This window comes from Anas acuta, chromosome 5, assembly GCF_963932015.1.
Source record: "Anas acuta chromosome 5, bAnaAcu1.1, whole genome shotgun sequence".
Classification (NCBI taxonomy): domain Eukaryota; kingdom Metazoa; phylum Chordata; class Aves; order Anseriformes; family Anatidae; genus Anas; species Anas acuta.
The window spans coordinates 45420358-45436854 of NC_088983.1; the positions used below are offsets into that span (position 1 = coordinate 45420358).

The 16497-nt window shown below is 37.7% G+C and overlaps 1 protein-coding gene across 10 annotated transcripts in view; it reads left to right on the plus strand.

The window, feature by feature from the left end:
• The window catches only part of NPAS3 (neuronal PAS domain protein 3), a 613991-nt gene extending 597917 nt beyond the window's left edge, over nt 1-16074 (plus strand). For all 10 annotated transcript variants that reach the window (XM_068684450.1, XM_068684455.1, XM_068684454.1 and 7 more), the window contains 3 exons: nt 5490-5637; nt 8840-8955; nt 11791-16074. In XM_068684450.1, the coding sequence (XP_068540551.1) occupies nt 5490-5637; nt 8840-8955; nt 11791-13100 (1574 nt within the window). In that variant the 3' untranslated portion in view covers nt 13101-16074. The remainder of the gene's footprint in view (nt 1-5489; nt 5638-8839; nt 8956-11790) is intronic.
• The last annotated feature ends 423 nt before the right edge of the window (nt 16075-16497 follow it).

Below are 16497 nucleotides of genomic sequence, written 5' to 3' on the forward strand. Positions count from 1 at the left end.
CTGCAGTGATGGCAGGTAGAGCAACATGACCCATGGAGACTTATTGTGGTGGTATTTTCCAAGCAATCTGCTTGGCCCCACTTTTGGCTTGGTGTTGAGAAAGCATGTTTGCACACAGCCCTTGCCTACATCCCTTCTTCTTTACCCCAAGAGAACAGCAGGTACTAAATCAAAGTGTTGAATTGTATAGGTGACACATTTGCTCACAGCATGTCTACAGGTCCTCTGTCACCTATCTCATAATGCTGTTTAAGTAACAAACATCATTTAGCATTGCCAAATATTCTTCAGTACTTTTTTTTTTTTTTCATTGCTAAAATCCAGTCTGTGGATGCCTACTATTTAAAACATCTCACTAATTGCAAAATCTATAGAAAAGTCCTTACAACATCAAAGACTCACTTGATCCTTGGAGCTGTTATAAATGAAAAACTGTCTCTGTTACAAGCAAATAAGGCACTTAATGCACTCTTTCTGGCTGTGATGCTCTTTTTCCTGTGGGTTTTGAAAATGACCTTCCTGTAAGCATCAAGGACTGTAACTTTTCAGATAAAGAAACTTGTTCTTGTTTTAAGTCTATGCCAGGTTCATTCCCCTATAGCCCATAGTTTTCAAAAGCAGAAGAAAAAGTAATCCAGAATTTAAAAAATAATAATAATAAAAAAAAAAAAACCTTCTGTTTCCAGAACGAAGTTACCCTGTCAGCTTGCCTTGGGCCTTAGGTGGAGAAGTGGAGATTAAAGAGTCAGTATTCCTTTTCATGTTTCATCTGCCAGTTTTGTGAATGTAGAAGGAGTACTTGTGGCTGCAGCTAAGTATCCAACCGTGGTTTTAAGTATGGCATTTTCATCCTCTTGCAGTAAATTAAAAACATTCTTATAAGTTTTATTACAAGGGGAATTCAGTATCAATACCATACAGTCATTGATAAAGGTATTTCAAGGAGAAGGCTGAATAGCACAGCAGATGTAACCTCAATATTTTCACCAATTATAAAGAACCTCTTTGTGAAGCTGTGTGAATATGTAAGATGATCTCATCATTTCCTATTTACTCAATACTTACCTGAATACGCAATATAGTGTAGCTTTTAAATGCATATGCACATGAGTAAAATGTCCTTTTGTAAGAGACTTTGCTAAAAGACTGCTTTTGATATACAGTTTCTTCATCTCCTCTTCAAACTGAATTAAGCTACTTCCTTCTTCTGAAACACAACTCACTATTTAGAAGCTTTGGCTTTGATTTCTCAGAACAGCCTAACAGGAAGAAACCATGCTCTTTTTCTTTTTGTAACCATATTTCTGAAGACAAACTTGTACTGATTTATTTTGATTTTCTAACAGAAATAGGTTCCTGCAAAGAACACTGACTGTTTCTTCTTCTCCCCCCTCCTTCACTCCACTACTACAAGAATATTGCTGTGCGCAAAGCTACCAAGGAAAACTGAAATCCCTCTGTTGGGAACTGTGTACATAGCAATATATTCATACTTTGACAAAGAAGTGAGATTTTTTTTTTAGTTCTTAGCATGACATAGTGTGCATTTCTTGCATGTTAACTGCTGAATTCAAACTAAGTAAATAGGTAGTGTTTCAGCAAATTTTATTCAAGTTTAGCATCCACCATTTCAGGGAATATCTATGTGCAGCTGATGTAAAGGTAACTAGTTGTAAAACATTAACCTTCGGTAATTACCTTTAACTAAAGGGTTTATAAAGATATGTATACATGAATATATAATTACATATGTCATCTCATTCCTCCTGTGTAGGATTTGTTTCATTCTCTTGTTCACAGTTATACTCATTGTAAAGATTGCTCCTGACATGTATTCAGCTGAAAAGCCAGTTTTTTTAAAGATTTATCTGTATTTCCACACAATTTGGCTTAGTAACAAGATCCTTTTTTTTCTCCTTTTTCCTATAAACATTTAACTCCCATTTACATTTTGGAGACATACATTTGTTGGCAGAAGAAACTGAGTCTGTAAGAGAAGTCACCTTCCCCACTATTCTTACAAATAGACTGCACAATCACATCTCACTTCAGTTATCTGTGCCATCCTGCTGATGTGGTCCCAACTCTCACTTTCCCAATATTGCTCTGTCTGCCAGACTGGGTACTCCATGTATATTTTCACACTAGCAAATAAAAGCTTAAAACTCTATGCATTTCTCAGTGTACAAAAGTATAGGCCTGAACTCAGCAAGGGAATTGCCTTAAATACAGTCTGATTAAGTTCAGGATGTGGTCCAAATGACATTACTTTTTCATAAGCTTATGCTAAACTGAAATGTGCAATCCATTGCTAGTAACAAAAAATAACTTCACAAGCACAGCTTAGGTTGGACTAATTCTGTACTTTCATTTATTCTCAAAACCAGTAACTTTTATTAATGGACTCCCTCTACCCGCAAGCTGAAGATCCTCAAAATGAAACCGAATTTCCTCAGTAACAATAGGCTATTAGTAAAGCAGACAGATTTCTCTTCCTGTTTTCTCAAAGTTCTCATTTAATTCCTAAGTTGCTTCTTGGCAGTGTCAACAGTTAAAAATACTATAAATTAGAAAGCATTTCAATTGTTTTCATTTTTTCTGTTTCAGCACTTTGAGAAATTTCTTACCAAGCTATAGAATGATCTTTCAGACCTGGGTTGGGGGCTGTCTAGTGCACTCTCAGAGGAGATAAGAACCAGATTTAGCAGCGCAGCACAGCTGGTCTGCCAGAGAATCTCTTTACAGAGAGAATTTTTATATTGAATCATGGGACTTCCTTCAGAGCTTGGTCCACAAATCTCTCATATGAAACGTGCTTTAGACAGTTGCAGGGAGGAATAGTCTGTATATGTGGTAATATATCTGAGCTGGCCAAGTAGAGGGTGGGAATTTGCAGGTATATGAACTTCATGTAAAGTTTATTTTCAAGACAGTATTTCAAATGTTCTTTGGAAGCACAGCTACTTGGGAGCCTGAACTGTGGCTGTAGATAGTTCACATGCACCTCAGATGCATTGAATTCTCTTTCTTGAAAAAGAAAGCACCTTTTCCTTCAGAAATAACTTGCAGGGTATTCATTTTGCCTTCTTCCATAGTTCTGAAATGAGCGGTCAGTGCAGCTCATGACACAGATTTTTCCAGTAGTGCTACAACCGATATAAATGGCACTGAAGGAGGCAATGACTTGTCTAGGATGAAATGGACTTGAAAGGTCTGGAGGATCTGGGTGCCCATAGTTACCACTGTGCAGAACTGCAGTGTCCTCTTCAGTCACTGGCTAGTGGCTCACTTTGACTTTCAAACGTGCATGTGGGCAGTTGCAAGGATTCATCCTCTACTATTGGTACAGCATGGTAAACTCCTCAGATAAAAAATGTTATAAAGAACAGGACAGTATAATTAATAGATACAGGTGCAGATAGAATTTACTAGTTTCTGCCTGCAACCATAGGTGTTCAGCTTTCAAGAGAAGAGACAATATCACTCCAGACTTCCAGGCATATCAATATTACTGTCAGCTGTAAACAAGAACATTTTGAATGTTCTATTTTACTGAAATGGAAAAGTCTACCATAATCAAAATCTACAGCAGTTTCATCCCTTATTCTTTATAACTAATAAAGTTGGACTAATTTATGTGAGATTGTTTTCTAAAATGGGATGCAACATTGGTTTGACAGAAATGCTGGGTAATCAGTTGTTAATATTTTATCTTTATTCTGCTGTATAATGAGGTTTTGAAGCCAATGAATTATCATTGCAGAACATTTGGAGCTTGGAATGCAAAAATAAAAATATAGGGAAACTTGTGGATGTTTCCACAAATTCTGTGCTAGAAACAATCCTAGTTGACTAAAGGCTGCTTAAAAACAACAGGACCCAGATCACAAGCATTTGTTCATATTGCAGCTGAACCTTACACCGAACTTTTAACAGGCACTTTTTTATTCAATAGTTAAAAAATCAGAGTTGAGGGGGGCCCTCCAAGGTAGGAGAGAATCTGTTTTTTTAGGACTGTCTTTATAAATATCTTTTTCCATAGATACCTGTTGTACATGGATTTAGATATAGCTACATTCGTATGTATAATTAGGGGTATAGACATTTGGTTAACTTGAAAGCTCCAGTGTCATTTGTCACATTTATGGTAGGAACTTTAACTGCCTTAAATACTTATTCTTTTCCAAAGTGACTTTTTTCTTTTCCCTCTTAAAAAAAAATAAAAAAATAAAAATGTACTTCATGAAACTATTGTATATGAAGCACTTATTAGCCGTAATTAAATGGACAATATGAATTTACTACATCTTTAGGACTCTGGCTTGTTCTGGTTTAGAGCAAGATGATTAATGCAAATACATATTACTTGAGATAACCATTTAGCAGCTAATTTAGCCAAATTTATTACAGCAGTTAGAGGTTTTTCATTTTAGCAGACGGAGACAAGGACATGACAAAAGCAGAAGGTGTATATGAATGCACACTGCCCTCTAGTGCACAAAGCTTTATGGGATTAGTGAGAAATGCAGACGAGAGTAAGTAACAATAGTACCTAGATTTTTTTACATTTTCTTTAAAATATTCAGCATCCTTCCTCTGAAAGATTGGTATTTCATCCCTTTTTCCTGACATCGAGGAATCAAATACAAACCAAACCCATTTCAACATAGCAATATTTTGGTTGAAGAGTTACTTTAAGCATCTGTATTTTAAGCCTACTTTCTGTGAGCATATAATAACACCATTTCCCATTACTGACTGCTTTTACTCGTTTCTCTGTTTCCTAGCATATTTCAAACGTTGGAGAGAGCTGTCACTCTTTGGCTCTAGCCGAGTCACTCTGTGCCTCCCTTAGGCCTCTTTCTCAGTCTGCTGGCGGATTTACTTTGCTTGGGTAGAAAGTAAATTCTCCCAAGACTTTCCCCCTACTGACCAGTGGAGATTTGGTTCATCTGAGAACTGTAAATTCTGTTTGACAAGATCAAAGAAACAGATGTATAAGTTCAGTAGTTGATATAGCCTGCAATAAGGAGAAATGATCAAAGCAGCGGGGGTAGAGTATCTTCCCAAACCTTTCAAATATCCAGAATCTCAAAGAGGTCTACCTAGGAGCTATGAATAAATCACATATAAATTTGCCTCTTTTTTTCTTTTTCTTTTTTACAATCTGACATTGAGTGCATTGAAAATGTCCACACAGCAATAAGTATTCTGTGAACCAAAGAGATTTGTAGTTCTTTTTACTTTTCTTCTTCCACTAGAGTTTCCAAAAACAGATTAAAATTATACTTTAAAAGCTTGTAAAACATACAACAAGTTATACTAAGCTTCAGATCCTGTGTGTCATCTCATTGGCATGCTGCATTAAACCTAAAAGAAGTTGAGCATCTTTTGCTCATACATGTGGCATGTTGAACAGTGAAGATCATTTTACTACAGCTCTAACATGCAATATATCTTGTTTCTGTTTTGTTTGTATTTTCCATCAGTGCTGAATAAGGGTCAGTGTGTAACAAAGTATTACCGCTGGATGCAGAAGAATGGAGGTTATATCTGGATACAGTCTAGTGCAACTATAGCTGTCAATGCCAAGAACGCAAGTGAGAAGAATATCATCTGGGTCAACTACCTTCTCAGGTATGTTTTTGAGTCCTTTCTCTCACTTGAACTGCCCTCTCTGTTGCTTGACTATGCTGGTGAGACTTTGGGGGAGAAAAACAATTGCCTGCTGGAGAGAGTTAATGAGAACAACTTTTTCATATGGTCCACCTCAAAATGAATGCCATTTGGTTGAATGCATTAAGATATCGGTCATGTCTCAGTACACTGAAATATTTTTGAATTATTACACTGCTTTTTTCTTCAAATAAACCTTCTTTCATTTTATTGCATGCCTTTTGCTACCCAACCTCTGCTGAAATGTAAAAAAGATTCACGCCAACTTGCAGTGGCTGTGTTACAAAATCTGTTATGAAGTGTTGGGCACTGGTTTATTTGGTTATTGAAAATGCATAGAAGCAAACTTCCTTCAAAAACCTGTCTCTGACAGGTGTTCACCTCTCAGTCCAGAGAGAGGAATTTTCTTAGAAGAAAAGCCTTGAAATAATTTGTTCCTGTAACCATCAAATGGCATTCACCTTGAAAAAGTAAACTGGGATTCACAAACAAAAATAGCTCTTAAGACTATTTAAAATGGAAATAATGAGAGACTCTTCCTTGAAAAATTATTTTTTACTAAGCACAAGTGTTTTTAAAGGGCTGGTTACTGAGCTCAAGGAAAGACCAACAGTCAGTGAGACAGTGAATTATAAACCTGACCTTTCTCATCTGAAAATACCTTTCAGCACATTCTGTTATGTGAAAGTGTTCAATAAGATTGGGGGATTTTCTGTTTCATTCCAGAGCAGAACAAACAAACAAATAAAATTTGAAACCTTGAGATTGTCGTGAAATGCAATTGTCATTTTCTGGCCTGTTCTCCTTTTAAGTTGCTTGTCATGGTTTGTTACATTCCCTTTGATGCCATGAGAGTTCAAAGTGATGTCTAGGGGTTAGATTGTGACTTATTATGCCAAGTCCAGCAAGCCCTGAAGAGACCATGCCTGCCTAAACTTGCATGTTGAAATACTTCTGATTCCCCTCTCAGGGAAGAGAAGGAAGCAACCCTTTGCAGGAGAGCATTGAGGGATACTGTGGGAAACCTTACACAGTGATAGAATGTAAACTGGGGCTTGGATGGTTCTGTCCTGCTATGTTTGAGCTTGGGCATTTCCGAATATATCCTTATCCTGCTTATTTTTTTCTTCCCTCTTCTTTAAAACAAGGTGTGCACTCAACAGAGTGAAGCATTAGCTTAGCCTACAGAAGAGGGGTTGAATGCAGCATTTCAAGAGTTCAGCTTAAACCTGCCAGCTCTACACTGGAAGTGCTTCAGTGTCCCAGTCCTAGCAGGGCTTCAAACTGCCCAGAAATATGCTCATTTTCTAACTGGAAAAGTGGGCCATAAAAAATTATAAACAGTTGCCTCTGTCCCCATTGCTGCTTTTCAGACACTGAGGGAGCCTAGTCCACAAACATTATTTTATCTATTTTCTCTACCAACAGAGTAAATCTAACAGAGAGAGAGAGAGACAAGCAGTGTGGTCTTACTCAAGGCTGCTCCCAGAACTTGATTTTTCTGCTGGCCTGTTAGAGAAAGATTAACGTCTTCAGTGAATTTGTGTTTTTAATTTAGATTTCTCCCAGTCCTGGAACCCATGAAAGATCCAAATGTCCAAACCATATTTTAATGACAGATCAAGGCATAATTAGGTCTACTCTTAGCAGGAGTACTGGTCTGTATACATTTCCATGCATTAGAAAGTATGATTCAGCTGTCTGTAAAAGGATAGACTAATTATAGTGACAAGGAGGATTAATGCTGTTCTTGTTCTAGCAACTTGTTATTCACAGTGTGAAAGCCCTCAAACATCTTTTGCTTGGAGGGGGCAAATTTGGGGACCGCCCTGGGATGCAACAGAATAAAGTCACTTTGTCAGGACAAAACCATAAAGATGGTAATCGTAAGAATGGCATTTCAATGTGAACTGTGTGAACCCTGAATTTTCACAGTACACTGTAATAGGCTGAATATGGGCACAATGTCATTGTGATAGTGTGTCAGTCACCGCTAGTGCTGCCTCACATTGTTCTACACAGGACTGCAGATTTTCTGCTCTATCACAGGGCTGGAATTTGAGCTGCTTAGAAATGCTCACCTATTCAAAAATGGTTAAAGACTTTGTTTATTTTCAACATTCCTATGCCACTTATGTATAGCTGTCTGTGTTCCCCTATCTTTGCACTGGTTTGTGAAAGGAACATTTTAGAATGTGAAAACCAAGAAAAAGCTTAGGATTTTTTTCAGTTTGTCTGGTAATGTAGCTTTTTTACATTGCAGTCATGTTCATTGCTAACAAGTCACAGGTGAGCACCACATGAGCAGATGAAGATATGATTATAATGGGTGTGTTGACAGTTCTTTATCCCTAACATATGCATCTTAACATGCACATGTGCATCTGTCATACAGTCAGAGTGGTTGCTTTTGGTTTGTTGGTGATGTGGATGCGTGTGTGCAGTGTTTTAAAAATATATATCATTTTTACGTATTTCTTGGCCAAACTCTTCAGAGCAGTAGTCATTTCCTTTAGCTCTAACTGATCACTTTCTTACTAACTTTATGTATGGTCTGTTTGATTAAACTGTTGGGAGACAGCACATTTAGAAAAACAGGTATTGAAAGGGCTCTGGCAAGGTTGATAAAGAACATTGTTACAGAGATAACTCTAATAGGCATTGGTGGTGGAAGAGAAACAGATTGAAAAAGTTAAAACACACTCCCTGTCCTTCCAGGCACAGTAATGGGATTGAAATCGAGATATTCTCTTCTTGGATGATGACAGAGTGTAGTTCTACTAGATATCACACAAGCCATGGTGTCCCACTGTGGTGTTTAGCTGCCCAGCATGGTAAAACCACCACAGTCCTTTTTGAGTAAGAATACTTTGTTAGATCTAAAACTTCACTAGAATGAAACAGTTTTTAAACCTGGTCAATATAAATATTTGACAAGACTATTAAAATAAACCATCATAAAATAATTGCTGTAAAGCTCTGAGGAAACAAAAATGTGTGTGGTGGTTTTTTGTGTGTGTGGTTTTTTGTTTGTTTGTTTGTTTGCTTGCTCTGCTATTCTTCCTATTTATGTTTGTTGTTCCTGAACTTTGGTATGACAAGAGGATAAAAACATGAAACTGCAAATCATTCAATTTGTATATATTTGCTGTCTCTTCTTCAGTAACCCAGAATACAAGGACACTCCTATGGATATTGCACAACTTCCTCATCTGCCAGAGAAAACCTCAGAATCCTCAGAGACCTCTGACTCTGAATCGGACTCAAAGGACAACTCAGGTAACACACATGGTGCATCTTTACACCCACAAAAGATCCATATCAAGAAAGCCACATGGTTGCCTTTGCAATCGCTTATACTTCTCAAGGATTGTTTAATTTCAACAACAAAATCCAGTAAAATTAAATTGAAGAAAACTAACATAATCTTTTAATAGCTTCAGCATTTCCACAGTATCTCCATTTCTGCATTTTTTCTATTCATACAGTGGATACATTCTTGCTTACATTGCACTGAACTAAATAATTGGTTCCCCAGCTAAGCTTCTTGAACAGGTGTTGTGCCTTACGCAAGGGCCCAGAATTGTAACAGTTGAATATAATTCAAGTTCTTATCTTTCAAAAGTAGTCATACTTTCTGAATATAAATCCCTACTGTCAGTCTTTATGACACTTTTTGCTGTATAAATGCTTTTTTTTTTTTTTATTAGCCTCACTAGGGGGCAGTGAAGATTGCAAAATTTGTGGGTTTTCTTGGGTGAAAAGAATTAGATTTTATTAGAAGGTATGGGTTCAAGTACTTGTTTCTGAGCTCTTTAAGTGTGGGACTTCAGCTGTTTTTTAAAAGCTAAATGTAATTGTCAGGCTCAATGTATAAATTAGTCATACAGGTGGTCCAGTGCACAGATGGTTCACACATTCTCCATTAGTTTTAAAAATGATTACCTAGGCACAAACTGGCTTTTAAAGCTGTTTTTTAAAGAGTATGGTTGCCTGTGGCCCAAGAACTGAGGATGTTTCCTCACTTTGACATAGCATGCGTTATATATCTGATTCATCTCTCATGTCTATGACAACACTCAAAAAATATTGGAGAAAATGGATCGCATTGACTTAAATCAAGCAAAAGCAAGAGGAACGCGTCATAATGTTACATAATATGATATGACTGTCCCCTTTTCATCTTTTGCATTTATTTGTTCTCCTTTGACAGCTTGGTTTGATGTTTTAAGTCAACCTTAGGCACCTATACAGGCTTGACACCTACCACGACTGAGAATCTCTTCACCCATTCTGAGTGCTTCTTTATACTGCCTTGTTCCTACATAGCCACATAACATAGATATGGTGACAAGTTTGCATTTCCCATGTGCACTGTAAGTTTCTCCAGGTGAGAAGTGCACATACAGTCATGACTCCTAAGGCTGACAGTACAAGAGAGCATTCTTCAAAGGTGCACAGCTTCAAAGGTATACAGCTCAGAAGATGTCTGGAAGTTTGGTAGGCAGCAGGAGCAGAGGGTTTCTCCTTACAAAAAAATAAAAACAAAAAATAAACAGAAATAGCAAGGGACCTGAAATCAGAGCAGCATCTTGGATGCAACCAACAAGTTCAGATCAAGCTCTGATAAAATCCCAAGCAAATTGTTTGCAGTTTTAGACTAATTCACCCTAAGCCCACACTTAACCAATCAGAAACCATAGTTTTAAAAATCAGTATATTCCAAAAAACAATAAATAAATAAATAGAAATTGTAAGAGAAACTCGGCCCTAAATAGAACAAAAAGCTGGCTCCAATTTAGGGTTTTGTGGCGGTAAATTTGCTTCTATGTGTTTTGTTTTTCAATATGAAAGGTCTTAGGTCTTTCTGTTGCTAAGGACTCAAGCAAAAGTCTCTTTAAGTAACTTAAATGAAATAAATATAAAATCCATTGCTCTGAATCCTCAGGCAGCTTCCCTGTCAAGCCTACCTGCTCCACCATTTCTGGCAAACTGTTTTGTATTGACGTGGTTCCAAGGGGTAACCAATCTTTAAAGGAAAACTGGCCCTTCCCTTCTCCCCCTAAAACAAGTATACTGAAAAGGGTAGTACTTGGCCCTGATGAGTGAAAAAAAAATCTTTTACTACCCAACAAAAGATTTCTGGCTGTTCTGTAAAAGACAGGGTCTCCTGAAGCCTTTCATGACCCTTTCAAACACAGTATGATAATGGAGAGTATTCATTCTCAGAGCTGCTTTGGCTGTCTGAGTCCAGTGGACTAGAGTGTTTATCTCATCCGTATTTGAATTAAGGAGAAATCTAAAACAACTAAAAGAATTCAGGCAAGAAGAGTGACAGTTTCTCAGTGCTGTAGCTGGGCAGTTTTCAATGGCCCTTAGATGATTTGGATCAATCAAAAACTTAATTCAGTGCCTGAATCTTTTTTTCTTTTTTTTTTTTTTTCTTGCCCTTCAAGAGAAAATGAAAAGACAGTCTAGCAACGTAACAAAATTGTTTTAACTGGTTTATTCATTAAGATTTATACACATATGACCTGCTTCTCCTCTCACACTGGAGGAGATCGGCAGTAATTCCACTGTAGTCAGAGACACTCTGCCGCTTCGGAAGTGGCAAAGGTGAAGGAAAATGAGATGAGAGGACTAAGAATCCTCATTAGTTAATAGTGCTACATCTTGTTGCCTTCCCACTTTAGGAGAACACAGATGTGAAAGAACAATCATCAGAGCATAATGGTCATAATGGGATTGTTCACTGACTTCTCTTTGGATGAGGCAGCTCCAGGGCTGTTGTGCTCACAGTGGTCAAAATGGTTCCTGCCGAGACAGCAGATGGAAAGGCTCCCTCTGTCAAGGTGCCTGAGATCATATTCAAAGAAATTTCAGGCCATGTAGCATCAGCGTTTAGCGTGTTTGACGGTCCTGAGTCAGAGAGATTCCTGGTGATCAAAACTCTCCCAACACAATGTAATACATAAATGTGGATCTACAGAAGAGAACACCTGTTGCAGAAATGTTTACAGCAATCAGATCTCATTGGTAGGTCGAAACCTGGACTTGAGCTGTAATATTACATTCTTGTTGCTAACGGTTTGTTTCACTTTCCTTTTGCTTCAGAGGACAATGAGAACTCAAAGTCAGATGAGAAAGGAAACCAGTCAGAAAACAGTGAAGACCCTGAATCCGACAGGAAAAAGTCAGGAAATCAGTCGGATAATGAAATGAACTGCAACGATGATGGGAACAGCTCCAGCAACCAGGACAGCAGGGACAGTGATGACAGCTTTGAAAACTCTGACTTTGAGAATCAAAAGGCCCCTGAGGACAGTTTTGGCACTCTTGGCTCTATGCAGATCAAGGTGGAGCGTTATGTTGAGAGTGAGTCAGACCTGCGGTTGCAGAACTGTGAATCACTGACCTCGGACAGTGCCAAGGACTCAGACAGTGCAGGAGAAGTAAATGCCCAGTCTTCCAGCAAACATCAAAAAAGGAAGAAGAGGAGAAAAAAGCAAAAGGGAGGCAGCATGACCCGGAGAAGGCTGTCAAGCACCTCAAGCCCAAATGGACTTGACTCAGCTTTGGTGGACCAGCCCCAGCTGCTCTCGTCGCCAAACAGTGCCTCAGTGCTCAAAATTAAAACAGAAATCTCAGAACCTATCAATTTTGATAATGATAGCAGTATTTGGAATTACCCACCCAACAGGGAAATCTCAAGGAATGAATCACCCTACAGTATGACCAAGCCCCCCAGCTCCGAGCACTTCCCTTCCCCTCAAGCCAGCAGTAGTTTACATGTCTCCATTCCAGACTCTGTTCTCACCCCACCAGGGACTGAAAATACTGCCAGCCGTAAAACTCAGTTCAGCACCTCATCCAACTCAGCCTTGGCTCCTGTGTCCTCTGACCCTTTGTCACCCCCGCTTTCAGCATCTCCACGGGACAAACATCCAGGAGGTCCCACAACTTCCAACTCTTTGTTGTACACTGGGGATCTGGAAGCCCTTCAGAGGTTACAAGCAGGCAATGTGGTGCTTCCTTTGGTTCACAGGGTAACAGGAACCCTTGCCGCGACCAGCACTGCTGCTCAGAGGGTCTACACCACTGGCACTATCCGGTATGCTCCAGCTGAAGTTACTTTAGCCATGCAGGGCAACCTCCTCCCCAACACCCATGCTGTTAACTTTGTTGATGTTAACAGCCCCAGCTTTGGGCTGGATCCTAAAACACCGATGGAAATGCTCTACCACCACGTTCACCGACTCAATATGTCGGGACCATTTGGAAGTGCTGTGAGCGGGGCCAGTCTGACCCAAATGCCTGCAGGGAATGTGTTCACGACTGCCGAAGGACTTTTTTCCACTCTTCCATTTCCTGTGTACAGCAATGGCATTCATACTACACAGACTCTGGAACGGAAAGAGGATTGAAATATGACCACATACTGTGTTCAGTGTTATACTCTGAGGCATAGACTGTGTTTTAATTTAGACCTTTAATTCTAGCACTTTGAATTTGAGCAGGTCAGCTTATTCTCTCAATATGATGGTCCGCATTTCATTCCCTTTCTCTTTAACTTGACTTATTCTTTAATGTAAAGATATTTTTTTATTTTTGCCTTCAGAGAGTCGAAGTACCAGTTGCCTGCCATTTTGTCTTCTTCTAAGATGTGTGTTTTTTCCTTTGCATCTTTATTAAGATGCCTTTAATATGTGTATGCCTCTGCCATAGAATACTCAGTGTTGTGGTAAAGAGATTTTAAAGTGACAACCATTGGTTTTACTTCAAAATGATCTTGATATGATCAAGATTAAAAGAGACAAGCATAAACAATGTGCCCTGTTTGACTAAGTCAAATGAAAAGGGGTTTTTGTTCCTAATTCCTTTAAAATAGGGGATAGTATTTTAGAATTTTATGCAGAGTTTAATTCTCTTTTTATGGTTAAGATTTTCTTACTTGCACATAAAATAATTTGGGTTCTTAAAAAGTTAATTTCTGGCCTGTGACTAGAATGTTGAAAAGTTGGACTAAATGTTAATTACTGAAACTTTAACTTAATTTCTAAAACCATGGTGCTATCATTTATTAATCTGTAATGTCTTCATACAATATGCAGCTTGTGGGCTGGGTTTTTTGAAAAGAATGTGTTCCGTACTGGTCTATAGTCGGGTGCTGCAGTCTCCTTGGTTAGTTAAGACAAAAGCCCTCATTAACATTTGCTGCAGGACTTAAAATTTTTTACCTCCAAACTAACAAGCATAGCCTCATATCAAATTTAAATGGGTCAGGAAGCCTTTTTCAAAAAGTGCTTAAAAACAAAAAACTCAATTTAATTGACGCAAGGAGCAGTTTCTTAGGTGCATATTGTTTTGCTTTATTTTTTTTCTCAGTGTAACTGAGGCTAATTTTGCAACGTCAAATAACACTTCGGATTAAAAAAAAAAAATGAAGAACTATTTAACATGTTTTGTTTTGTTTTTCATTTAATATTATAGAGGGAAGGTTGTAAATTTCTTTTTGTTCTTTGATTTGGGTATTTTTTGTTGTTTTTTCCTTATTTCTAGTGTTGAAACCAATATGTTTTAAAACTAAAGAATGGGTTAATAAGCTTGAAATAGATAACTACAACTGAAAACTGCACATTAAGTAAAAGAAAAGAAATCTCCTATTTTGTCTTTGTTGCCAGAAATCACAGTGTAGTGTCAAACACTCCAAATGACTGTCAAATATAAATTCTTCTTCCACTCCATCTTTGGCAGCTGTTTGTTAAGGCATCTAATAACAGATGTGAGAACTGTAATGTGTACAATGTGTAAGTGTCCTTGGCTGTCAGTCCCATTGCAGTTTCAATGTGTGTTACTATATGCAGTATATACTAAGCTAATGTAGTTGTTTTGTCCTTTGTCTTCTCTGTGCTTTATCTCTAGTCCGGAGTGGTAAAGTCCCATTCCTGCAGTCCTAGTGAACCAGTGATTCTTGGGGGTTAGTGGTTTTTGTGTGGTGGCCTTCCTCTGTAATGTCACCTTATGCTGCTTCCACTGTCTGTATACCTTTTAATTTCTGCTGTTGCTTTGCTGTTGTGTATTCTCCAACCTCTCTCTCCCCTCTTCTCTCTCCCTGTCCACACTTCCCGTCTCTTTCTCTTCCTCTCTCTCTCTTCTTCACCTCTCAGAGATAAAAGACTCTTAACTAGCTCAAGGTTAATGGAGCCATTTTTTCCCACAGAGGAATTCTGGGTGTGACTTACTCTTCCAGTGTACCACACAATGCACTACGGAGTAATGCTCAGATATATTAAACAAATTGATGCCATATAGCCTCAGTTGTTAACATTCCCAGAGTCCCTTGTGCTCTAACCATAAGCAGAGGGTGCATTTCTTTGGTTTTCTCCCAGGTAGGCTGAGGGAGCAATACACAGAGCAATCACCAGTGAGATAGGAAATGCTTTCAAAGGTCAACCAACGTCATTTAAAAAGGAAACTGAGCTTAGAATTGTCATATATATTTGCTTATGTGCGCAATGCTAATATATTAACTCAGCTGTCCTTTGAATTTTTGATCACTCACTGTGTTGAGTCAATTCCTCCAGTAGCTTTGAATTTGAGAAGTAGATCCAAGCCAGTGGAATAATAGCAAAAGGGAATTGGATGCCACAAATTTAATTAATGAGATTTTAAAGGTTACATTCGAAGGATTTATAGGACTAAAAGAGGTGAGAAAGTTGATTGGGAAATTCAAAGTTTAATTTTGGAAGCTCTACTCTAGCTATTGAACAATCAAAGGAGTGCACCTATCAGCTACAAAGAACAGCTAGACAGCTGTTGTTGTTTTGTTTTGTTTTGTTTTTTTTTTATAAATGTTTCTGTGTTGTGTCAAAATGATTTCTGGTGATTTAAACTAACAGATAATCACAGCTGCTGTCTAAATCCATAGTGTTTAAAATTACAAAATGAAAAAAAAACTTCATTACCTGTGAAGACTGTGTCTGTGTTTTTAACTATTTCTTGTACAAATATATGAAATCTTTTATGAGGAGACTGGTGCCAAGTAGCTGAATAATGGGGAAAGGGATTCTGTTCGTATAAATCTTAGCAGTGTTACCAACTCTACGATATAAAAAAAAAAAAAAATTAAAATGTTAAAAAGTGACAGCTATGGTACATTTATTTTGTGTTAAGCTAACCGAATCTAACTTCTCGAGTGCCTGGCTTATTTGAAACATTTTTTTCATTGATCATTGATAATGCTGCAAATCAGAAATGTACATACTTCATTTACAACAGGGTTCTTTTTATACTTTTGTAGATTCTCATACATGTCATACATGGTTGTCTTTATGTAACTTAATTTTTTTTCATCCCGCAGGTGCCATTTTCATAATAAACTTCTCTTGGATTTGTTACTATCTGGCATCATTTCTTTCACATATAACCATCCTGACTAATGAATGCTGGTAGTATTTGTTTGAGCAGGTATTTTTTAATTGTTTTGTTTAAATAAAATTTAAAAAAGAAAAAAAAAATAAAAATCAAACAGGATACAGCTAGATTTTATTAACTTTTGCAAGCTGAAGAAAAGAAGCTGTCAAGATGTAGGCTAAGAATGCTAATCCAAATACTACAACAAACTTGCCACCATCCTAAATTCTCAGCTACCCCAACTCATTTTCATATTGAGCATTTTTATGCACATTATCAAAGCTAAATAATGGACCTGCAACATTAACCACTATAGACAGTGTGCATTTTTTCTTGATTAATGCACACTGGAAGAGGTCAGCTTTTGTACATTAATCATTTAAAATGCACTTTATATTTTCATTTTTG